Consider the following 26,880-nt stretch of genomic DNA (forward strand, 5'->3'; position numbering starts at 1 on the left):
TTTGCATTAGGCTATACATTATGTGTGTGTTGTAGTTTTCTGTCCACTAGATGGCACAGTCTGTTTTATAAAGTGGCAGCTATGATCATTACTTTCCAAAACACGTTCCACCTCAAAATATTCCAAACATCGAATTTTTCATTCTTCGAAGAAAGCTTAAACTATAAATATAGTTCAACCAAAATAAACTTTCTGTCATTATGCATTATGCAGTTGTGGTCCTGCAATGTACCTTCTTGTTTTTTTGGACAGTACTTCTTACAAAGATGCCCCCCTCTTGTCACAGTTGCAAGATGTACAATAACATCCACATCAGGGGTTTTCAACATTTTTGATGCAAAGACCCCCAGATATCTTGATGCCTTTGCGAGGGATCCCTCTTTCACTGCTGTTTATATTTGTATGTGTAAAGATACATTTATACTGTGTGATAAGCTATTAGGCAATATGTTGCTTGCCAAATTAAATAATTGGCTTTTATATTGTCATTGTACTAAAGTCTACAAAAATAAAGGATTGAAATATTAATCTAGAAAATTATTAAAGGAGTTATTATATTAAAGGAGGGATAAACTCTAATAAATAAATAAAATCACAAAATTATATGCAGATTAGGTTTTATTTCTTAATGTTAAAAACTTGGGATTGAATAATATAACCATGTTTAATCTTCTAATCAGTCAGAAAGTACAGGTACACACTGATGTCAAATTTGTTAACTTTTAAGTAACTTTTTATTAACCTTTGTGCTTTTTAATCATTTATAAATTACTATTTTATTATCATTTATTTTCTCTGAAATTTTCAACAGACCACCTTGCACCCTCCTGCAGATAATAAGAAGTGTCATTGTAAATATGGGAAACGTAGTAATAATGCTGCAAAAGTGATCAGATCGCTCAAACCACATTTAAAGGTTGTTAGAAATGCATGAAAACACATTTGTAAACACTACAACATCCGTCATAATGCATCCCAAACAGCAGCGAAGCACCACCCCTCACCAGTCAATCAAACACTGTCGGTTTTGAGTGGCTTTAAACGGAAAGAACCGCCGGATCTCAAAATGTAAAAAAGCGCATTTATGTTCATGCACAAAAATTTCACTAAACATCTTAAGTGTGTATGATATCATCATGCAGTGACATTGATGAGAAGCACGCACACCTTAAGCGCAGTTCATACAGGTACACCCCTACACTGTAAAAAAAAATCCTGTTAAATTTACGGTAAAAAACTGGCAGCTGTGGTTGCTAGAAATTCACTGTAAAAAACACGGTAACCGCGTTTCAGGCTTTACGGGATGTAATTTTGATGCCTGTATATTTTATGGTGCATTACCGTTGTTTATATTATTAAATGATAAACTTAATATATTAACCTTCTGAAACTGTAAAAATCTGCTTTTCACTTTATGAGGTATTGTTAATCACCGAAGTAATTACAGAAGGGCACATGATGACATGAAGTTCCTCAATAAAGGCTCTTCCAGGAGCAATGACCAATAAACATGTAGAGACACTCACACAAACACTAAACACCATCAGAGTAACACGTGACATTTAAATAATGCAATAAACATTAATTAAACTTCATCAAATATAACACAGAACATTCCAGTGTACATCACTGATATTAAAAATAAGAAGAAACAGAACTATTCCCATAAAATATAATGAAATATGATGGGTCACGCAGGGAAATGTTTTAAGATAATTCCTGTGGCCCCGGTGTATTGGTTTAGATAGCAGTGTGTTGGGTCGGTGGGTAAGACAAGACCTGCCCTGGCTTTTGGCTCAGTGGAGATTTTCCATGTAGTTACCCAATCTGTAGGCTGGTAAGGGGAGAGAGACTATGGCGGCATTGCATCATGCCAGGAGAGCACAAGGATGCAGAGCAGCTTTATGTAAAAGTAATGCCAGGTAAAAGGAGGTCATTAAAGGCATTAGTAGATAAAAAGCCCTCAGAATATAATCTGGTGAAGCCAAAACCTGAAGCCATATCTCTCAGTTGAGTTCACCAAAAAAATAATAATTTACTCACAGGACTCTATTAAGTGAAGTGCAACGCACAATGAATGTGTGCTACAAACTTATCTAATTTTCGTGAGAGCACTAATTCTAAGCTCAATTTTCGTGCCAGCGCACAACACAAATGGGCATGGGTGTGCTATCTGAGGGTGTATGCGCGCAAACTGCGGGTGTATTGTATGTTAATGAAGCCTTCATTATTTTTATGTTTATATTTACAATTATATTTTTCCAACAGTTGATGTAAAGTGATTTTTAAAGCAAAAAATTGATTTGGGGAGGTAACTGTTTGATTTTTTTGACCACTTCATTATTTTGATTATATTTTCATTTCATTTGAAGTGTAATTTGGATTTAGAAATATTTTTGGTTTAAGTCTCATAACTCAACTGGTAGAAGTGAAGTGCTAGCAAGAATCACATTTTCCATGCGTTTAAAAGAAGCTTGTCACTGGCATAAAAATATGCCTGACATTCAACAAGGATGCAGTTAATGCACAAAAGAACCCAGAAGTCCATATTTCTATTCTTCTAATTAATGGCATAGAGTCCATTTATACTACAAACTTCTCATGAATGTGCTGTCTTTGTTTATATCGCTGGTGCTTGACAGGGAATGGACTGAATGGAACCTCAGAATTAAATTGCACTTGACCCTACCCATTAGCAATTTCACCAAACCCACTTGTGCCTAGACTTAGCACTTACTTGCAAGAAAATACCAAAACGTCATGGCCATAAGCGCTCTTAAAACAGGGGCGCCATGTCTCCAAGCCTGTGTAACTTCCTAGTAAATAACAGAAAAATAGACATAAAAAGCACCATAAAAGTAGGACATGCAACTCTATACGGTATATTCTGAAGGCATAAAATAACTCTGTGTGAGGAACAAACTTAATTTAATTCATTACCTTACAATCATCCTCCTAACGAAATTGTTGTCCCCCTTGAATAGCATGATTTAAACAGTTTTACAGCTCAAATGACACATTTAAAATGAATGATTTATGTCAGTGCCTTAACAAAACATGAGCTGCACAGTTCTCCTTTTAAATCCTCTAGCTAGCCCCTTAGATTTCCATTGTTAGTGCATTACTGTCAGCATGTATAATTTTATTTGTTGAAACTTAAGCAAGACGGCATAATTAAGTTTAATGTTAAATGCTAATTGAGATTCATTTATTGGTTTTGAGCCAGAGAAATACTGCTCTCATTAAATTATAAATGATATGATCTAATAGTTATACATTTCTTAATGGAATTTTCCAGGTTCAATACAAGAGTGTTTGTGGCTTAATGTGGATTACCACAGAAAATAATTTTGACTCCCTCGTTTATTTAAAAATAAGCACAAATAGCAGTTATATTAAGGCACTTACAGTGGAAGTGAATGGAGCCAGTCCATAAACATTCAAATAACATCAAGAGCATAGCCACAAGATGTAAACATTATAAATGTTATCATGACTATAGTGTGATAACATTTGTACTATATGATTTAAGTGTGATAAAATTGCTAAAGGTTTACAGTGTTGCGTGGCCATGGCAACAAAGTTGTAATATTGGATATAACTTTACACTAAGTTTAGGGAGTGATTTTATCACTAAAATCATGTTCACATGTGTCATATATGGGACGTTCCCTAGTGTCTAGTAGAGGGTGCTAGGTTTATTGTGTGCCATATATTTTAAAGTTCTGCCTTGTTTCATGTTTTTGTATGGCTGTTTTGTTGGAGTGTTCTGTTTTTGTATTTTATTTTGCCTTTTATTAAAGCTGCACTTAGAGCCGCACCTTGCTTCTCCAGACTCCTTATGTAACCCCTGGTCTCCAAGCTATTGCAGGGCTATATGATCTAACTCCAAGTATCAAGAGACTAGGTTCGTTCATTCAAGGAGATGGGGATTTTTTCCCCTCTTTTTTTATAGGCCAGGTACTTCTATTATACATATATCACACTCACCCCAGGTGAGTAAAAATATATATATAAAAAAATAACACCCCACACAATAACTTTTGCACACTGAAGAGTAATATATTGTGCTGTGAATTATTTTGTATGTTTTCTTTTTTTCCTGTAGTGTTTAAACCATAACACAATTTGAGCTATTAAGTTTCACAGTAAATTTGAATGATTTCCAAATAGAGAGTTAGGATCTCAGTGACAGATAACAAATTACAACAAGTCTTACAAAGAAAATGAAACCAAATAAAATTGAAATAAAATTTAAGGTATTCAATTCTGTATAGTGTGTGAGTTTATAAAATGTCCCAGTCCTACCACTCCCTTAGGAATGGTGATACGCAGTCCAGTAGTGAAGATGAGATGATGAAAAGATGATAGATGATGAAGAGTTGATACCAACTGGAGGAATGTCCACCCGGAGAAGTGCAAATTAGTTCATAGATGATTCACCCAAAGAACAGGGTGTCAGAAAAACTGCATAAATGCAAATTTTCATAAAATTACAAGAACAAGAAATTGCTATCTCATTACAAGAAAATTGACGTTGTTCACAATAAATGTAAAGCTACAGGTATTTTCAACATTACAGCATTTCTTTTTATATGACATAATCCAAAATTCAGTTTAAACCTTCTCTGTCAATTTTGTTTTACATATTCACTCACATAATATACAAAACTGACTGTGTTTATTTTACGTTGAACATTCCCACTCCAGGGTCGGATTATGACTAGCAAGAGCCCCGGGGCCAATTTTCTTTTAGGGCCCTCTCGGTCCAATTATCTTTCAAAGTTGAGATCCACGCAGTCAATTTTCATTGATTTAAGCTGATTACGAGACTCGGCCCTCCTCCTCGTCACAGTCCTCCCCTGCCAGATTCAGGCCGGGGCGCCATCCGGACTGACTTACTCCCCCCTCATCTCTGGAAGGGAGACACTGCCCTTCCGACCATTCTGCCAGCCGATGGTCCACTCTGCCTCCTGGGAACCTGGGGAGACATTAGGAGAGTGAGAGGGGAGAGGGAAAGGGCGAGCGTGAGGGACACAGAGAGAGAGAGAAAAACTTGCTCGCTGGTCCCCAGACACACTGTCGCCTGGTCCTCAGCCACTCCTCCGTCCTCTGGTGGACAACAGCCGCTCCTCGCCGGGCGGACGGCAGGGAGTCCTCCGACCCCAGAATGGCTCCTCCCTTCCTGGTGGATGACAGCAGCTCCTCCTCTGGCAGAAGTCTCTCCAGTGATATTTGTCTTTCTCCTCTAGGGTTCAGAGCATACTCAGCAGAGTTCTGCTAAACCTCTCAACTGGGTTTCCACGAGGATGATAAGGTGTTCTCACCTTCTCACCTGCTCTTGTGAGGGTACACAGTTCACTGATGGTGTGAGATTCAAAGTCTCTTCCTGGGTTGCTAAGGAGATGACTTGGGAACCCATAGTGGACAAAGAAGTTCTCCCAGAGTGCTTTTGTTTTCTGGTCTTTTCTTGGTATTGCCACAGCAAATTTGGTAAAATTATAAGTGATGACCAATATATTTCTGGTGTTGTGACCGTCTGGCTCAAGAGACAGATAATCCATACACACTAATTAAAGTGGGAAAGTTGTCTGTATGGTTTCCATAGGAGCTGCTTTTTGGGGATTTTCTTTCCTCCTAATGCATCTCTCACACATGCGTCATTTTTCTCAATATCTTTAGCCATCTCAGGCCAATAAGATATGGCACGAGCTAAGTTGAGGGCATGTTCATAACCAAGATGGCCTGCATCATCATTAACATCTTTTAAGGCTCTTTCTCTGTATTGTTGATGCAGAACCAGTTGTTTAAGCATGGAACCATGGTCTGTACACTACCTGTACAAAACTCCATCTTGTAGTTCAAGCCTGTTCCATTCCCTTAGGAGCAACTTGACTTCTGGGGTTCAAGGCTGGTTTTTCATTTTGTTCCACAAAAGAGATGATCCTTCTCAGAGATGAATCCTCTCTCTGTGCTTGATACTATTAATCATAGGTCATTCCATGTATGGTCTCATAACCTGAGCAGGCAAAGCTTTTTGGGACTGAAGAAGCATCTATAGCTAAGGACTCGGCCAGAACGACGAATTCTGGCACTTCGGAAACATTAGTCGACAAGGCAGCTGAGAGATGCTGACATAAAGCAGAGACCACCTCATTGGAAACCACCTCATTCTTTTCAAGCAACCGCTGTTTTAGATCTTCAATAGACCTTTACCCTCTAAGGAAAGCATCATCTTCCTCAAGTGGATCCTGGGGTCTCCTGGACAATCCATCAGCATCTTTATTATCAGATCCAGCTCTGTACTTTATATTGAATCTGTATGTTGATAGTGTCACAAGGCAGCGTCAAGTTTTGCTGTGGTCAGCACATATGTCAACGGGTTATTGTCTGTAAGAACGGTAAATTCGGTGCCATAAAGGTAGTCATTGAACTTTTCATAGACAGCCCATTTCTAGGCTACTTATGTGTGGGTTAGTTTCTCTCACTTTTAGACAGCCCTCTGCTGGCATAGTCTGTCACCCAAAGCTTACCCTTTTGTTCTTGAGCAGCACCTAGCCCTTCTCTACAGGCATCTGTGTGTAAAACATAAGGAAGTTTGGGATTTGCAAAGGCAAAAATTGGTGTGGATGTCAGTTTCTTAATCAGAGTCCTGAATACTTCATTACACTCAACTGTCCACTCTTCACCAAAAGGTACATTGGGTTTCACAAGAGTGTTTTTCTCTCTTTTGTAAGCCTTTCCCCTTTTTCTTGGAGGACTATATCCAGCGGTTAGAAAATTTAGCGGCTTGGCTATTTTAGGTTAACCCTCGACAAAACACTGATAATACCCAGCAAAGCCTAAAAAACGTTTTAAATATCACCTGTTTGAGGTCGTCCAAGAACACGAGTACTTCACTCAAATGTAGGTCTCCAGTACACTTTTCCATAAGCCGTTGGAAGGTACAAGGTGCATTTGTCACGCCTTGGGGCATACGGTTGAACTCCCAGAAGCCAAGAGGGCACACAAAATCAGTTTTATGCTTGTCTTCCTCGGCAACTTCTGTTTGATAGTATCCAGATTTAAGATCCATGACAGAGAACCATTTAGCCCCACTGAGTGCCGAAACGTCTGTCACAATTACACTGTTACTCACCGATAGTTAATGGAGATCGCCGACAAAAGTGCGAAATCAGAGGCAAATTGGTGCTTGCTCCCATGAGCGATGATTGCTATGTGTTTCAAAGACATGATCTGAGAGATGCGCCGATGTGTCGCAGATGCCTAAGAGATATTTAGCAGGTTAAATATCTAGACCTGTCCGTGACTCCAAGTCCTGCAGAGTGAAATGTGTTTTGATGTGTCATCTGCAGCAGCTCCCTGAACCCAGTCTTATCATGCATCTATTTGTATGGTGAGCACAATAATAAATTGGCTTAAAAAGAGTTTCTCTCAGAATAAATTCACATACACATAAGCTTTTCAATTATTTGAAACAAAAACAAAGTACAAACATGTCTGCAGAAACAGACAATCCTTGCTGCCCGCTTCTCCCTAACCTTTCTCTCCTCCATATTATTATTGTTTTGTGTGTTTTTTCACTGCAGATCAGTGCACAAACAACTTGGATCGCAAGCTTCTTGCTGACCACCATTTTTAGAGAGAAGAACTCCAGTCTCGCGTGTGATCATACGTCATTTCCTGTATCATTTATCGCGTTGTGAAACATAGTTTGGAGACCAGACAAGAGTTGTCGGGGATTCTTTCTAGTGAAATGTTTTGTAATGTGTGACCCCCTGTCACCGATCCCTCATGTAATGTGCAAACCACAGCAACTTCAAAATACGGCATTATAGACAGACAGTTGTGTAGTGTGAAAAGAACAGCAATCCGACGACTTTGAAAGCCGTATAGTGTGTGGGTGGCATTCGTTGCTGCTGTTCATCAAAATCACAAGATAAAAGGTATACTATCTACAAATTCAGAACACAAAATTAATGTACGCAGATGATGTCTTACTCTACCTCGAAGACCCGTTAAAATCTTTGACAGAAGCATTTAATCACATTAGAGTTTTTTCTCCGCTCTCCGATTACACTATAAACTGGACAAAATCAACAATACTTCCTATTACAAGCAGCTCATGGAATCCTTCACCCAACACTCACATTTCTCACTCCCGAATGGCAATATCAAATATTTGGGTATTCACGTTTCCCCCAGGATGTCAGATCACTGTATTTTCAATTTTACTCTGTTATTAACTAAAATAAACAATGAACTAAAACGCTGGAATAGTTTACCACTCTCTCTAATGGGACGGACTGCAACTGTCAAAATGAAAATCCTTCCTCAAATTAACTACTTATTCTCAATGATTCCTGTAAAACTCACAAATAAATGGTTCCAATCACTAAACTCAGCTATATCCCACTTTTATTGGAAAAATAAGAAGGCAAGAATCAGCCTATCCACTCTTCAGAAAAATAAACTGCAGGGAGGACTGGACGCACCTGATTTTATTTGAAATACTATTTGGCAAAACAGTTACAATATCTTATTAAATGGATACATCCAAACTCTTCTCAGAATTCATGGCTTGAACTGGAACAAGGTGAATGCAATAATACCAAACTAGGTGATTTACCCTTCATTGGCACAAATATCAAACATCACAAGTGTTTTAAAAACATATTAATCTCCTCAACTCTGACAGCCTGGTGGAAAATTCTAGAAATCACACACTCAAAGATGCAACCTTGCATGTACACCACCCTGGCATAATCCTGAGTGAGAACAAATTAACACTTTATTTTAGCAAGTGGGAACAAAGTGGAATAACACACCCCCTCCATCTTTTCCATGATAACAAATTTCTTTCTTTCGAAGATTTATCATCCAAATTTGGAATCCCAAATAGACATTTTATTCAATATTTACAAATAAAAAACACCATCAAAAACAAAATAAATATTACCCTCAATACACTTCAACCATCTACAGTATATTCTTGTCATACAAATTATGACTTTTTCATCCTCCAAACAAATATTATCCAAATTATATAGACTGATTCTCAGTACAGATTATCCAATCTCTTTACCTATTCGTAAATGGGAATCAGATTTGACTTTTTCTCCTGACCCAAACTTCTGGAGTCTGATTTGTAAAAATTTGTTTTATGGGGCCTCATTAGCTCAGCGAGTAAAGACACTGACCACCACCCCTGGAGTCACGAATTCAAATCCAGGGCATGCTGAGTGACTCCAGCCAGGTCTCCTAAGCAACCAAATTGGCCTGGTTGCTTGGGAGGGTAGAGTCACATGGGGTAACCTCCTCGTGGTCGCTATAATGTGGTTCGTTCTCGGTGGGGTGTGTGGTAAGTTGTGCATGGATGCCGCGGAGAATAGCGTGAAGCCTCCACACATGCTATGTGGAGAAAAAGGGGAGAAAAACAAAAAACATTTTCAATTATTAAAAATACAAATTTACAACTTATTTAATATAAAACCAGTAATAGAACACGTATTACACAATACAAGAAACACAAAATGGGTTTATCTAATTCAGAAACTTGAACTCAATGTAATCTTAACATCCCTGATACATATTCACGCTCCTTATGGTATTGCACACCATTACAGAATTTTTGGGCAGAGGTAACCAATAAACTCTCTTATATCATAAAATCCAAGATTCCCCTCTCCCACTTCTTCTGTGTCCTTGGAGATTTATCAGAGCTTGATCCCACATCGCTTTATACTAAACTATATATACAGCTCTGACAGTTGCAAAGAAAGCTATTTTACAAAACTGGAAAAATAAACAATCATTAAGCATCAATTATTGGTCAGATTTATTATTGGAACACATATCGATGGAAAAGAAATTGTTGCTACATTAAAACAGGACATAGATAAAATCTGGTCACCTTTTATCCTCTTTTTCCAAGTAGACGAAAATCTACCTTCCTAATATGGAATGCTACGAACGCCTCATACAAAATCACTAGGAAAACAGTTATGATTATATAGGGTTATACTTTTGATTTGACATATTGCGTGTGTGTCTTTCTAAGATATGTTTATCTAATTATTTTATAAAATGCAAAAATTGTTGTTTCTCCCCCATGCTTACTGTGGTGCGCTTGGGGACATTGATCTGAAAACCCTCTATATCAGATGAGATTGAATGCCACATATACTATTATTCAATATATATTAGTAATATGTTCAACTTGCATATGATGACAGATGTTTGTATGTAGATATACATACATTTCCTTCTTTGTCGCAGATGAATCTCGACATCATAACAGTTAATTCTGAGAAGCAACTTAACTGTCCCTCAGCTTTTCCTGGTTGTCAAAGCAAGATCTCAACATCATGAAGCCACTGGTGGAAGGCACTCAGATGTTTAGTGATGGCAGTTAAAATTAGGAAAACATTAGTCTCCTATGAGCAGAGGGCAGGGCTTCACTGACCGGACAGATCAGGGTTTTGGGCACTCCTACTAGGGAAGGTACAGATGCTCATCGATCTTTGGTGGGGTGCCACGCCATGCTGGGAGACAGGGTTTTGCGGGCTTTTGGGCGGGATGTGTCAGAGGGGCTCAGTCACTGTATGCTTCTAGGTGTGTTTGCAGTTGAGTATGTAGGGGTATGTACGCATGTATGAATGTTTGTGTGCATATATATGTACAGTTGTGCTCAAAAGTTTGCATACCCTGGCAGAAATTGTGAAATTTTGGCATTGATTGGCAGGGAGCACAATACGACGATACTTGAACAAAAATGAGCTGCATAGTCCAGTTGCCAGAAAGAAGCCAATGCCACAAAAAAGCCTGGTTACAATATGCCTGACAACACCTTGACAACCCTCACAGCTTCTGGCACACTGTAATTTGGAGTGACGAGACCAAAATAAAGCTTTATGGTCACAACCATAAGTGCTATGTTTGGAGAGAGAACCATGTGAGAGCTAACAAACTCATTGACTATTTATACACAGACAATAATTGCAATTTAAAAAGCCACAGGTGTGGGAAATTAACCTTTAATTGCCATTTAAACCTATGTGTGTCACCTTGTGTGTCTGTAACAAGGCCAAACATTCAAGGGTATGTAAACTTTTGATCAGGGCCATTTGGGTGATTTCTGTTTCCATTATGATTTAAAAAGGAGCCAAACAACTATGTGATAATAAATGGCTTCATATGATCACTATCCTTAAATAAAAGACAGTTTTTTTGCATGATCAGTCATATTTTCAAAATCAGTGCCAAAATTTCACAATTTCTGCCAGGGTATGCAAACTTTTGAGCACAACTTATATATATATATATATATAACACGAAAAGTGGCCTGCTGGTTTGATGGGGGGGTTTGTAGCAAGGCCGTGGGAAGTAGGTGTCTAGATAATGGTTGTTCTTTTATTTCTGTCTTTTTTTGGATATGTTTTCCTAAAAACTGCATACTGTAATAATTATTTATAAATATTTCTCAACGCCAAGCATCATGGTCAATGGTATTGGAAACTATTGGAGCATCTAGCTGCGCATCTTGTGGTAATGTGTTTGGTTTATTATAAGCTGCCACCAAGCAGTTTAATATTAACAGTTGTCAGTACCATTTAACATTATACTGATGTGTTATACTCTTGTTGCTAATACGTATTCAGCTATGTTCTTGTGTGCCGTGTAGTTTGGACTTTTGAACTTAAAATTTGAAAATGTTCTTGTCTGCTGTGCACAACGGGACCTAGTAGTTACAAAACTGGCATACATTTGATTGATATTGTAGCGTGTTTTAAGATTATGCACGAGTATTCTAATGTTTTGAATGCACTGATGTTATAAATGCACTAAGTTTGATTGTGCCTTCATGTTGGAATCAGTATGGGAAAGCCGCCCTTCTGGGGGATTCGGTGTGTGTGCACGAGCATGGCGCGGGGTGTGTGTTAGAGAGAAATGAGTGAAAGATTTTGAGAGAGAATTGTTCTTTAGCCTGTTACCTGTTGTACAGTCAAGAATAAATCTCACTACTGCTCACATTCATAAACAGTGAGTATTATAGTAGCATATGTTATATTACAAGGTGACGTTATGCATGGAATTAAAAAAATATATTTGCAGAAACCTGCTCAAACTAGTTAAAAATCAGTTTTGAGGACACCCAATACAGAGTGTATTAAAGTATTCCACCCCAGATGTGTGACTATTTCTTCTGCAGAACACAAACAAATATGTTTAGAAGAATATTTCAGCTCTGTAGGTCCATACAAAGCAAGTGAATGGTGGCCAAAATTTTGAAGCTCTAAAAAACACATTAAGGCAGCATAAAAGTAATCCATAAGACTCCAGTGGTTTAATCCATGTCTTCAGAAGTGATATGATAGGTGTGGTAAGAAACAAATCAACATCTAAGTCATTTTTAACCATAAATCTCCACTTTCACTTCCACATTCTTCTTTTGTTTTGTTTTGTTTTTTTGTTTTTTTGTTTTGTTTTTTTGCCAATTCACATTCTTTGTGCATATCGCCATCTACTGGTCGGGCTGGTCAAAGGTGGAGATTTATAGTAAAAAAAGGACTAAAATGTTGATCTGTTTCTCACCCAGACTTATCATATAATATTTAACCATTGGAGTCTTATGGATTACTTTTATGCTGCCTTTATGTCATTTTTGGACCTTCTCAGTTCTGGTCACCATTCACTTTCATTGTATGGACCTACAGAGCATTGTATGGACCTACAGAGCTGAAAATATTCTTCTAAAAATCTTTGTTTGTGTTCTGCAGAAGAAAGAAAGTCATACACATCTGGGATGGCATGAGGGTGAGTAAATGATAAGAGAATTCTAATTTTTGGGTGAAATATCTCTTTAAGTAAAGTCTATTTGTCTGTGCCAGTGCTATGTGCGGCCCTTAAAAACCCATGCACACACAAAAATGCACTCCCACTACAGCCTTAGACATTCTACACACAGGCAACTTAGACATTTTTCTTCAAATAAAGTCATATCCTGACTGGTTTTGACTGGATTGGCTGAAAGATTGATCAACAGTTTAAACTAAATTTGTTGAAAACATTTAAGCATAAAAATATGATAATACAAGTCGGATGGAAGTGAAAAACACTCACTAGGATATCTTGAAAGGGAAAAACCAACAAAACAATCAAAAATATCCTCCAAAGCTCAATAGTCGTGAACAGAAAGACTGATTAACTTTTTTAAACTCAATATAATAAAATAATCAAGATCTACACTAAGTAAATTTCTCAAAATGCACTTTAACATACGTTTGGTTCAGGACAATGTTAGCCTCCCGCAGCTCTCTATATGCGCATGAGCTGCTCAGTTCCTTAAAAGGGCATTGCTTAATTAAAGGAGCAGCACTTATCTAAAGAATAAAGGCTAAAATAACAAGGGTTACACATACATTACAGAATAACTGTGGATCTAGCAACTGAATTTGGGGAACTATGCTGGGCAGGACTTCCTTTATTGGATTACTTGGCTCGTTTGTGTACAATAGCAAGCCGGTCAAACTGGGATGACTCCCATCTGAAATCCATTTATTGGATTGGCCTTAATTTTTATAACAATGTGTATTTTCCAGAGATGGGAGGTCTCACATGCAGGGACTGTTAACATCATTCTGGAGTGTTTTCCTTTCATGTATTCCTGAGTCTCCTAGTGCCTTGAATTTTCCTGATTCCCCTAGTACCTTAAATCTTCCTGAGTCCCCTAGTGCCTTGAATCTTCCTGAGTCCCCTTGTGCCTTGAATCTTTCTGAGTTCCCCAGTGCAGTGTTTACATATACAGGTGCATCTCAATAAATTAGAATGTCGTGGAAAAGTTCATTTATTTCAGTAATTCAACTCAAATTGTGAAACTCGTGTATTAAATAAATTCAATGCACACAGACTGAAGTAGTTTAAGTCTTTGGTTCTTTTAATTGTGATGATTTTGGCTCACATTTAACAAAAACCCACCAATTTACTATCTCAACAAATTAGAATACATCATAAGACCAATAAAAAAAACATTTTTAGTGAATTGTTGGCCTTCTGGAAAGTATGTTCATTTAATGTATATGTACTCAATACTTGGTAGGGGCTCCTTTTGCTTTAATTACTGCCTCAATTCGGCGTGGCATGGAGGTGATCAGTTTGTGGCACTGCTGAGGTGGTATGGAAGCCCAGGTTTCTTTGACAGTGGCCTTCAGCTCATCTGTATTTTTTGGTCTCTTGTTTCTCATTTTCCTCTTGACAATACCCCATAGATTCTCTATGGGGTTCAGGTCTGGCGAGTTTGCTGGCCAGTCAAGCACACCAACACCATGGTCATTTAACCAACTTTTGGTGCTTTTGGCAGTGTGGGCAGGTGCCAAATCCTGCTGGAAAATGAAATCAGCATCTTTAAAAAGCTGGTCAGCAGAAGGAAGCATGAATTGCTCCAGAATTTCTTGGTAAACGGGTGCAGTGACTTTGGTTTTCAAAAAACACAATGGACCAACACCAGCAGATGACATTGCACCCCAATTCATCACAGACTGTGGAAACTTAACACTGGACTTCAAGCAACTTGGGCTATGAGCTTCTCCACCCTTCCTCCAGACTCTAGGACCTTGGTTTCCAAATGAAATACAAAACTTGCTTTCATCTGAAAAGAGGACTTAGGACCACTGGGCAACAGTCCAGTTCTTCTTCTCCTTAGCCCAGGTAAGACGCCTCTGACGTTGTCTGTGGTTCAGGAGTGGTTTAACAAGAGGAATACGACAACTGTAGCCAAATTCCTTGACATGTCTGTGTGTGGTGGCTCTTGATGCCTTGACCCCAGCCTCAGTCCATTCCTTGTGAAATTCACCCAAATTCTTGAATTGATTTTGCTGACAATCATAAGGCTGTGGTTCTCTTGGTTGGTTGTGCATCTTTTTCTTCCACACTTTTTCCTTCCACTCAACTTTCTGTTAACATGCTTGGATACAGCACTCTGTGAACAGCCAGCTTCTTTGGCAATGAATGTTTGTGGCTTACCCTCCTTGTGAAGGGTGTCAATGATTGTCTTCTGGACAACTGTCAGATCAGCAGTCTTCCCCATGATTGTGTAGCCTAGTGAACCAAACTGAGAGACCATTTTGAAGGCTCAGGAAACCTTTGCAGGTGTTTTGAGTTGATTAGCTGATTGGCATGTCACCATATTCTAATTATTTGAGATAGTGAATTGGTGGGTTTTTGTTAAATGTGAGCCAAAATCATCACAATTAAAAGAACCAAAGACTTAAACTACTTCAGTCTGTGTGCATTGAATTTATTTAATACACGAGTTTCACAATTTGAGTTGAATTACTGAAATAAATGAACTTTTCCATGACATTCTAATTTATTGAGATGCACCTGTATACACATATATACATATATACATACATATACATACACATACATACACATACATTATGTACATACTAATACACATACACACATATAAGCGTGTACATACTCATACATGCACACCCACACACCCACCCCCACACATAGACAAACCTGCATTTACTGTATATAAACTTATAGTATATATATATTGTATATACACATACATACATCCCAGACCACCTTGACCCTGCCCGAGCCCCAGCAGCCTTGACTCTTCTCCAGTCCCCATCAGCCTTGACCCTGCCAAAGTCCCCAGTTGCCTTGACCCTGCCTGAGTCCCTAGCTGCCTCGACTTTGACTTTTGCCTGGTCTCCTGGTCGGCTGCCAGCTACTCTGTGGTCTCCAGCACCCCATGCTCCACCCTGGTCTCCTGATCATCCGCCAGCTCCCCTGTGTTCTCCTGGCTGTCCACCTGATATCCTGTGGTCTCCTAGCCTTCTGCCAACTCCCCCCGGTCTCCAGGCAGTCTGTCAGCTCCCCCCTGTTCTCCTGTCTTTCTGCCGGCATCCCCCTGGTCTCCTGCCCATCCGCTGGCTCCACCTTGGTCTCCTGGTCATCCATCAGATCCGCCCTGGTCGCCTGGTCATCCACCATCTCCGCCCAGGTCTCCTGGTCATCCGCTGACCCCACTTTGGTCTCTACCCTCTCTTGATCCTTCATGGTTTCCTGCTCCACCGTCGGCTCCCACGTGGTGAGATTACCACAGAAAATAATTTCCTTGCCAAAATCTCCGGTCACTTTGACCATGCCCCAGCCCCCAGCCACCTCTACTTTGCCCTCACCCCCTTTTGCCTTGTCCTTACCCTCAAGTCCCCTGTTGCCCTGACCTCAATCTCGCCAACTTGGTCACCATCACACCTCCCGGTTCCACCCTGTTCTACTAATTGTCTGCCAGCTCTACCATGATTTCCTGGTTGGCTTCTGGCTCCCCCATCATCTCCAACGTCGCCTGATACACCGTAGTCTCCTGATCGTCCATCGGATCCCCTGTGTTCTCGTGGCCATCAGGCAGATCCCCTGTGATCTCCTGGCTGTCCACCTGATCTCCCGTGGTCTCCTGGCCATCTGCCGGCTCCCCCCATGTCTCCTGGCCTTCTGTTGGCTCTCCCTGGTCTCCTGGCCGTCCGCCTTTATCTCCTGGCCATCTGCTGGCTCCATCCTGGTCTCCTGGTTGTCCGCCGACTCCACCCTGGTCTTCTGGACATCCACCGGCTCCACCGTGGTCTCTGCCCTCTCTTGATCCCCTGTGGTCTCTGCCATTTTCTGATCCTCCGTGGTTTCTGCCCTCTCTTGATCCTCTTATCTTTGTCATGGCTGTTTTGTTGGAATATTCTTCCCTCGAAATTGTGGTGCATAACACAATACTTATGCAATCCATCTGAATTCTACTGAGAATTTTATACTGAGAGTTTAAAGCAGAAGTCAAACCTTTCCAACAGCTATTAGCCCAATAAATTATTAACAGCACTGATTAGGAGAAGCGACAACACAGTTCCATTACATATACTATAATTTATTTTTTAGAAAGACTACCTCCAATACTCAGACAAATTATGGACAAATCTTTCTTCCTATATAATATACCATATGTTCTGTTCTAATGTTTGTTTGCCTTAAGATATTCCTAAAGATTACTTAAATCATTAAGACCTTGATGAATTGATAATAATATCTGTATGGACTAGGAAACAAACTTTTATTACTTGCACATTCCAAACTCAGTAAAGTGGTCTACAGTCAGAATATTTTTACTAGTAATCTGGAAATAGGTGTTTATTACTGTAAATCAAAATTAGTTTGATTTCACATGGCACGTAGTTAAATGTAAAAGTTTGGTGTGGTGCACATCCTCCACAATCAATCGCATTCCGTATTGATTCGATAGGGGATGCATAATTTCATCTTTAAATAAGGGACACTCCCGTATGTAATGGGATGGGTGGCAATCCTAGGTGAAAGAGACATTGAACTATCATTAGGGGGCCCTATTTTAAGAGTGCTGTGTCTTAAGCGCAGTGCTACTGTATGTGATACATCATACATGGAGTCATTGGGCAATGAATGGCGATGAAGTTTTGGTACTTTTGTTCAAGCATGCGCTAAGTCTAGGCTAATCTTGTGCGCAAAGCACTAATGGGTTGGATGAAGTGCAATGTAATTCAGAGGTTCTTCTCTGGTTATTGCACTGTCTGCATCCTGTTATATAGTTCATTCAACTTGCACAACTTGCATCTCATTCGTTTGCCTTGACTCGTCAAAAAACATATACATTTTAATCAAAGCCTCGATCTCTGCAGATGGAAACCTGTTTGTCTGTGAAAATTCTGTGCATGCATGATCAAGAATATGAAATAAACTTTCTTCATGTCACTGAACCTCTCTTCCAGTTGACACAATATTGCAACCAGAATTTCACAGTACATTCACCTATATGAACCACGAATGTCAATGTCTTTGTTCCTGTTAAATTCTTTCTCAAAATAATCCCTACTGCGTCGGAATCTCATGTGTTTGTTGTCTTCATGTCCTAAAGAGTCCACATTACTTTCCTAGAAGCCCTGAAATTTTGTCTCAGTTCTTAAGTCTCTCAGAAAATTAAGGGTGGCATCAATTCGGTCAAACGGCTGTCTCAGGTCTTGGGCTTTTGACTGAAGGACGTGAAGCAGTGTCTCAGCATGGCCAAAAATAACAAAAAGCACATTAAATAAAAACATAAAATTGTGCAGGCTGTGTTTTAGACAACTGCTCTGCGTAACACAGTCATAGTCCCAGCCAGGTTCATAGCTGAGTGTCCAGGCACACAAACAGATTCATCAACCTTTCTAAATTTTAAATTCGCACAAAAATAGTTTTGCATCCTGGATACCCCTAGTTCCTTGTGATAAAACCAGATTTAATTTGTGGGCATGACAGTGTGTGGGGGCACTGGGACTTCATGTGAGTACAAACACCATTGTGCTGTCCACTCAAACAACTCGCCCCATCGTAAATCTGGCATGTTAATTTGATATTTGAACTGCACTGTTGTATGGCCTGCATTACTACGGCAGTAATGGATTCTGCAGTCCTATCCAAACTCATGTAAGAAAATCCAATAAATCGCTCCCATATTACTCCCTGTTCATTAACATCTCATTATGATGGTTTACTGACACTTACAAGAAATGTCAGGGTGTCATTAACCTGGACAGCGAGGAAAGGAGCAGCATTTGACTCCGTGTGTACTTAGTCCTGTATGACACAAGCAATGCTGTCAATTATGTCATTTTGGATTGACTTAGACATACCTCGGAACACTGTTGCACTGCCCAAATTTTCTGCTAGAGCGTTGTCAAATTCTGCCAACAAATGAACAAGTTCTACAAAATTTCCCTTCTTTGAGCTGGAGGCATACTCATCATGTCCATGAAAAGAGAGCTCCTGCATTCCAAGAGAGATAACAGCATCCAACAGCTTGACTGAGGGCCTTGTCAGTTCTGACTTTACCAAAGAGATTCAGCTTTATAGTAGATGATATATGACCTTTTTATATGACATATCTATCTATCCCTCTTGATAGGTTTTTGAGATCGTTGAATCCATCTTTCGCCCATGGAATTCCTGAGTCCCGTTCAAACAGTAGACAAGGCCAACAAAAAATCATCCAACACAGAAGATCCTGTAATCCAGTCTTTTTTGTGGCATATGTCATGACAGAAAGACCTGTGGAAACTGGTCCGTCCTCCCTGTTGTGTAATATTGAGCTCTGGAGTTGGTTGAATTGTTTATCAAATGGTAGCTTCCCAAAATAGTTTTGTAATAATCTCAGCCATGTTGGCTTCAGTGAGGCTTAGCTGCTCTTATCATTAGTAACCAATAGCAGGCTTGCTTGAATGTAATTATGAAAGCTAACTGGTTTAAGGGATGGCTGGTAAAAATTTTGATTATGATTGGTTATTAATGTGGAAAGAAGGCAAATTTCATTTTGCTTCCCTTCTGCCTTTTTTGGACGCATTTTTAACAGAAGCAAATGACGTTGCATTATTTGAATATCCATTCTGATTGGTCAATTTACTAATGAGAGGAGCCTCATCCTCTGGCATTCCATGCAATGCAATCAATGTTTTATCGCCTTGGTTAACCTACATAAAAGAATAATGAAAATAACATACATCTCTATATATTACAGTTATCAAAGGTATGCACAATTGTTAGAAACTACGTAATTACAACTCCAATTCTGAAAAAGTTGGGACAGTATGAAAAATGCTTATAAAAACAAAAAGGAGTGATTTGTAAATTATATTCACCCTTTGTTATATTAAAAGCACTACAACTACACATTATATGATGTTTTGCTCGTTAATTTCATTGTTTTATTTTATTTAGAGTAATTTCATATCAGATGATTGCAGTGCTCCAAAACAGTTGAGACAGGGGCAATTTAAGACTAAATAACAATTTGATGAGTTAAAATAACAAGGCAACAGGAGATGTTAAACAGGTGAGGCAATTGTGCCATAGTATATAAGGAGCCTCCAAAAACTGCCTAGTCCTTCAAGAGCAAGGATCATTCGAGACTTGTAAATTTGCCAACAGATGCTTCAGCAAATAATCCAGCACTTTGAGAACAATGGACAAATTGGAAGGATTTTGGGCATTTCACCCTCTACAGTGCACAATATAGTTAAAAGATTCAAGGAATCTGGTCAAATCTCAGTGCATAAAGGGCAAGACGAAAATCACTTCTGAATGCATGTGATCTCTGATCCCTCAGACGTCACTGTCTTAAAAAACATCATTCATCTGTAATGGATATCATGAACGTGGGCCTGGGATTACTTTAGTAAACCTTTGATGGTCAAAACCATTCGCCGCTGCATCCACAGATGCAAGTTAAGACTTTACTATGCAAAGCAGAAGCCATACTTCAACACTGTCTTGAAGCGCTGCCGACATTTCTGGTCTCGGTCTCATCTTAGATGGAAAGTAGAACAGTGGAACCGTGTTTTTTGGTCAGAAGAGTCCACATTTCAAATAGTTTTTGAAAAACACAGCCGTCATGTTCTCCGGGCCAAAGAGGAAAAGGACCATCCAAGCTGTTATCAGTGTCAGGTCCAAAAGCCAGTGTCCGTATGGGCCAGGGGTGTGTCAGTGCCCATGGCATGGGTAACTCGCACATCTGTGTGGGCACCACTAATGCAGACAGATATGTACAAATTTTGGAGCAGCATATACTGCCATCCAGCACCATCTTTTCCAGGGACGTCCCGGCATTTTCAGCAGGACAACTTCAAACCACATACTGGCAGAATAAGCAGAGAGTGCGGGTGCTAGATTGGCCTGCCTGCAGTCCTGACCATCTCCAATTGAGAATATGTTGTGCATTATTAAGCGCATTAGATGGCAACGAAGACCCCGTACAATTGTGCAGCTAAAGACCTACATAATGGATGAAGGGGGGAAAATTCCACTTTCTAAACTTAACAAACTTGTGTCTTCAGTGCCCAAATGCTTAATAAGTGTTATTAGAAGAAATGGTGATGTTTCACAGTGGTAAACACTTGACTGTCCCAACTTTTTTGGAGTGTGTTGCAATCATCTGATTTGAAAGTACTGTAAAAAAAAAATGTTTGGGGGGGGGGGGATTTTTTCCCCTTTTTCTCCCAATTTGGATTGCCCAATTCCCAATGCGCTCTAAGTCCTCGTGGTCGCGTAGTGATTCGCCTCAGTCCGGGTGGCGGAGGATGAATCCCAGTTGCCTCCGCGTCTGAGACCGTCAATCCGCGCATCTTATCACGTGGCTTGTTGAGCGCGTTGCCACGGAGACCTAGCGCGTGTGGAGGCTTCACGCCATCCACCGCGGCAACCACGCTCAATTCACCACGCGCCCCACCGAGATCGAACCACATTATAGCAACCACGAGGAGTTTACCCCATGTGACTCTACCCTCCCTAGTAACCGGGCCAATTGGGTTGCTTAGGAGACCTGGCTGGAGTCACTCAGCACGGAAATTACTGTACATTCAAAAAATAAATAAATGAAATTCACAAGGTAAAACATCATATAATGTGTAGTTGTGGTGCTTTCAATATAGCAAAGGGTGAACATAATTTACAAATCACTCCTTTTTGTTTTTATTAGCATTTTTCATACTGTCCCAACTTTTTCGGCATTGGGGTTGTAAAATAAAAGTTACTTTTGTTGATTTAGTTCATTTTTTTAATACATTTTTGAGGAGGTTCACCCTCCCTTTCCTCCTCTGACAAGCCGCCACTGGCGCAATGACCTATTTCTCAGGAAAATAACAAATTGCACTTTGTGATACTTCATTAGCATACAATACACCCTCAGTTTGCATGCATACACCCACAGTTAGCACAAACACTCCCACCAATGCCCACTTGCGCTTGCATGGACATTGCGCTTAGAATTAGCAGTCTTATGAAAATTAAATAAGATACAGCGCACGGTCAGCCCTTGATGGGTTCGACTTCATGCAGCACTGTGCAAAACGATCGTTTCCTTCCTTGAAGCAATGCATGCCAGCAGGGGTGTAAAAAGTACTCAGAAATTATAGTTAAGTGAAAGTATGGATTCTGAGTGAAACTTGTACTCAATTAAAAGTCCAAGTATCTAGCCACAAACATACCTGAGTGAAAGTAAAAAAGTATTCACATTAAATTGTACTTGAGTATTAATAAAGTAAAAAGTAACTTTTTTTTTTTCTAGAATGAAATCAAGAGAGGAGATTATGTGAGAGAGGATGTTGTTAAATTTCTCCACCAGTGGCATTCACAACCTGGTTGTACGTAAAAGTAATTTCCTGGTTAAATGAACACTGGAGGCGCTAAAACAACAATGATCTCTATCCCCTTTCACTCAAATCATGAGTAAAACTGCAGATTATCAATTCATAAACACTTTCGCCCTATTTCTCACACAATGCTATCTTATGACATCTAAACCATTTTACTATAGCGCATGACTCATTTTAATGTTTGCATTACATAACCAACTACATTTACAAGCTTGTCCGAGTGTGATCAAATTGCATCGTAGCTCAACTGATAGAGCGTTGCACTTGTGATGTAAAGGACTGGTTACGTGTCCTGAAGAGCATGGGATTCACGTGAGTCGAAAGTGTCATAGAAGCACCACAAAATGACGTGGTTGTGTTTTTCATCTCACGTTTGCTTATTCTAACACTAACTGTTAGGTTTAGATGTAAGGTAGGGAGGTCGGTTTTGTTGATTTAAAACTCAATCGAGCATTAGTAGAATAAACACCAGATTGTAATGTTAATTAAATGCCATTAATGTTCACACATCAACATTGACTTAACATTGTTTCAATGCTTGTTTGCTGTCCGGGTGATCAGTGTTCTCCACTCCTGACACAGCTTGTGACCTCTGCATCTCTCTCAGGTGAGAAACATCGCTGTCAGTCACACCTTTAAGATCGAGAAGGCAAGACGAGACCTTGGCTTCTGCCCTCTGAAGTACAGCCTGACCGACTCAGTGGATCACTACCTTTGGAACCGCCCGCCACGCTCCGCTGCATCTCTTCCGAACACACAATACCTCTTCCTGCTGCTCCTGCTGCTTCTGATCGGATTCATCACGCTCATGATCTGCTCTGCCAGGTGGGAGTACTAAACCTCTTCAGGCTGGATGTTCAGTCATAAATCAGTCATAAAGTCAATGTGAAATGGCATTCAAAACCTATTTTACTTCCTTAATATGACGCGTTTCTGACTGAAAGTGGGAATTCAACCAGAAAAAGCAGAACTGATATGAATGGACAGGTGTGAGCAATGCAGTGAACTCTCATCTAGCCAACTGAGGGAATTTAGCAGATACTTTTATTCAAAGTGACTCACAGTTCACTTATTAGATTGAGATTAAGTGTCTTGATTAAGGACACTGTCAAAACGTTCAATCTGTCCATTTTAATGAATCGATTCAAAATTCAAAAAATGTCTCTGCATGGTATTTTTTATCTATTAAAATGTTTTAGCAAAAACAGTATGTAGGTAAACAGTTTATTTAGACATCATTTATTGGTGCATATTGCTATGTGTGATACTAGTGCATAAATCTTTCATAAATGTTTCAAATATGTTCATTTAGTGAAAAACAGTGTGGAAAACATCCATCCTTCCATTTTCTATACGTCTTATAGGGTCCAACCCTGTCTCATGGCAAATCGTAATAATAGGAGATGGCAAAATCGTAAGAAATCATATGGGTTGGCTCATACAGAGACGTATGGCTTGTACTCCCATAGAGAAAAATAAACGAACCAACTCACTATGGTATTATGATTTTTCCTAAGTTTAACCCCTTACACAAAGCCTAAACCTAATCATGATTTTAATAGGAAAATAACTTTTGTGTACCACGGCAGAAAGAAAACATCAGGGTTTGGAACAAGTATTCAGTCGTTTTTATTGCAGAGACAAATATGGACCAAGTACCAAGTAAGTAACCAAGTTTGTTCACAGATGTTTCCTTTCTGAAAATAAAGTGTTGGATAGGAGACTAGTTAAAATTTGATGCCTGTATCGGATCGATTTGAAATTTAGTTTGTTCTTTGGTTGGTCTTTGTGTGAATTAAGTCGTAACTAATTTGTACGAGCCAAGTCGTATGATTGGTAGGGTCGCGGGTGTGGAAACATGCCTTGAATAAACTAGATATTTACAGTATTCGAATGTAATTGGCGACAATAACTGCTTGGCTGAATGATTTTAGCCTTTTCAGAGTAAATGAATAAATATTGAGATGTTTATTAAAGATCGTCAAAAGACTGAAAATATCAAAGTAATTTTTTTTATTGATATTGCCCATCCTTAATTTGACCCTACAACTTTTCAGCATATTTAATGGCAGTGCCACTCCACCTGATCTGTACATGATTTATCGTGCTTATAGATCTGAGTCAGATTGAAAGCTAGAGAATGATTTTGGTTTATGATTTAGTGTGAATTTGAAATATTAACCTGTAAAGCTGATTGTGGCATTTCAGTATTTGACTGTGACTTGTAACTATATATGTTTTAAAATGTAACTATTTAATTCTAAGATTAGATTTCATTTATTTATAGCTTTGATTTTTTTTTTTTTTGGGATGTTATGTCTACAGCCCATGTTATTTTGGGATAAGCAAGACTTCGTTTATGTCTCTTGATTCTGTTTTTATTTATTTTACTTCATTCCCAATTGATAGCACTGTTTGCCCATGGTCTTCCATAAAGAAATGTATTTATCATTGTACTTCCTGAATGTGTGTGTTTCAGTCAGAATGTAAATGTGCATTGTAAAAGGAGCGCTTTGTCCATTGTAGCTCACAAGGTATTTTAAATTTGTAATCATATGTATGTTCATGGTTATCATATTTTAGTCTTTTTACCCAGTATAAAGGGCTTTTGTCTCTACCTCACTAAGAATGTTCAAATAAGGTAAATATATTCATACATTCAGAATTAAAAACAGCTTTTGCAAGTATATAGTTTGAAAGAAAGAAGTATTAATACTCAGACAGAGACAGAAAGACATATATTTCAACATACATACTGTAAAGAAACCAGTGATTCTTCTGTCATGTCACAGCGTTGTTCAAAGATCTTTGTCTCTGGTATTACTTGATGGCCATCATAATGTGTGTTGTGGAAATGAGTGAGTTCAAGTGTATATTTGTATGTCCAAATGTATTACATTTGTGTCATATGTGTTCAACATGTTTATTGAAACACAAGCAACATAAACTCAGATGACATATACATGTAATATAGCATGTGTAGGAAAAACTAAAATGTTGAAAACATTGTAAGTAAAACATTTCCCTTAGTACCCATTTTTGCATTTAAAGCATTTAAGCAGTAAATATATTTCATGAACACCAATGAAATGTTTTGAATGTTGAAATTATAGTACTACTGGCAAGTGTAGACTGAAATTATCTTTAATTTCACTGTGTACTTAATTGAATAGGACTGTGTACAACTTTGTGAAATTTTGTTTTTCCATAAATTGTATCTGTTAGGTTTGTGACATGTCATGTAAGCTAAAACTGTGACATTAGACAAGTGTTCAGCAGTTCTAAATAAGACAATAAAATGTGCTGTGAATCCTCTTGATCAGACTGCTTTTTATTACCATGGGTCTTATGTATAAAGCCACTTAGAGTAACATTTTATTCTTGAGTATGTCACAATTCTAAGAATGACGTAATTTTGCTCTTATTCCTAGACTTAAGAATAAGTATTTTTCTCCCCAATTTGGAATGCCCAATTCCCAAAGTCCTCATGGTGGCATAGTGACTTGCCTCAATCCAGGTGGCGGAGGACGAATCTCAGTTGCCTCCGCGTCTGAGACCGTCAATCCGCGCATCTTATCACTTGGCTTGTTGAGCGTGTTACCGCGGAGACCTAGCGCGTGTGGAGGCTTCACGCTATTCTCTGCGGCATCCACGCACAACTCACCACGCACCCCACCGAGAGCGAACCACATTATAGCGACCACGAGGGGGTTACCCCATGTGACTCTACCCTCCCTAGCAACCGGGCCAATTTGGTTGCTTAGGAGACCTGGCTGGAGTCACTCAGCATGCCCTGGATTCGAACTCAGTGTCAAAAGTCAGCATCAATACTCGCTGAGCTACCCAGGCCCCAATAAGTGTGATTATTAAAGGATCATTTGTGTTAAGACTTAGTCTCAGCAAAATTATTTAAAAGCGCTATAAATGTATTCTAACCTAAAAAAGGATTTTGTTTTTAAACTAACAAACAAATACAGCATAACATATTTTAAACAATAAAATTATGGCCACAGGGATACCAGGATAAATATATAGTATTTGACCAATTGTATAATCTATAATCAAATAGTAAAAAATAATTTTTTATAGTTTATGTTAAATGCAGCCTTTCGGAATAAACAAAAACAAATGAATACTCCTTTTCATAATTTCAGGAACAAAGACATTTAAAGGTGCACTCAGTGATTTTTATTTTATTTTTTTGCTAATTACTAAACTTTTAAATAGAAAGAAATGGTAGTACTAATAGTCGAACAGTATTTTTAAAACAATGCAAAATTATCACTTCAGATGAAGACTCATCAGCCTCAGAGAAAAAGCTTTATTCTACATATGGTGTTGGTTGCCGCCTGATATTCATGAAATATATGACATTTTGTAAGGGAGAATGTATGTTATGGACATAAAATATCGCTTAACAGCTGAAATACACCTCCGGTTTGCATCGGAGTTCTGTTAGTGTTTATTTTGTGATTAATGGTCATCTAACTCCAGCTTAACATTATCCAGCTTATTAGAAGACTACTTGCCAAATAAATAAATAAATGCAAATGAAACATGTATTTGAGTTTATTATTATTCTATTAGCTTACTTGTAGAGATCACATAGTGATCAGTGAAGCAGGAAAGATGACTCACAAATACCTGGATGAGCGGTCTGATA

The 26,880-nt window shown here is 38.9% G+C and overlaps 1 protein-coding gene across 1 annotated transcript in view; it reads left to right on the top strand.

The window, feature by feature from the left end:
• Positions 1–23,055, top strand: part of sdr42e2 (short chain dehydrogenase/reductase family 42E, member 2) — a 46,043-nt gene extending 22,988 nt beyond the window's left edge. Inside the window, exon 11 of the mRNA XM_051714816.1 lies at positions 22,825–23,055. Within this exon, the coding sequence (XP_051570776.1) occupies positions 22,825–23,055 (231 nt within the window). The remainder of the gene's footprint in view (positions 1–22,824) is intronic.
• The last annotated feature ends 3,825 nt before the right edge of the window (positions 23,056–26,880 follow it).

The sequence above is a fragment of the Myxocyprinus asiaticus genome, chromosome 13 (assembly GCF_019703515.2).
Source record: "Myxocyprinus asiaticus isolate MX2 ecotype Aquarium Trade chromosome 13, UBuf_Myxa_2, whole genome shotgun sequence".
NCBI classification, from domain to species: Eukaryota; Metazoa; Chordata; class Actinopteri; order Cypriniformes; family Catostomidae; genus Myxocyprinus; species Myxocyprinus asiaticus.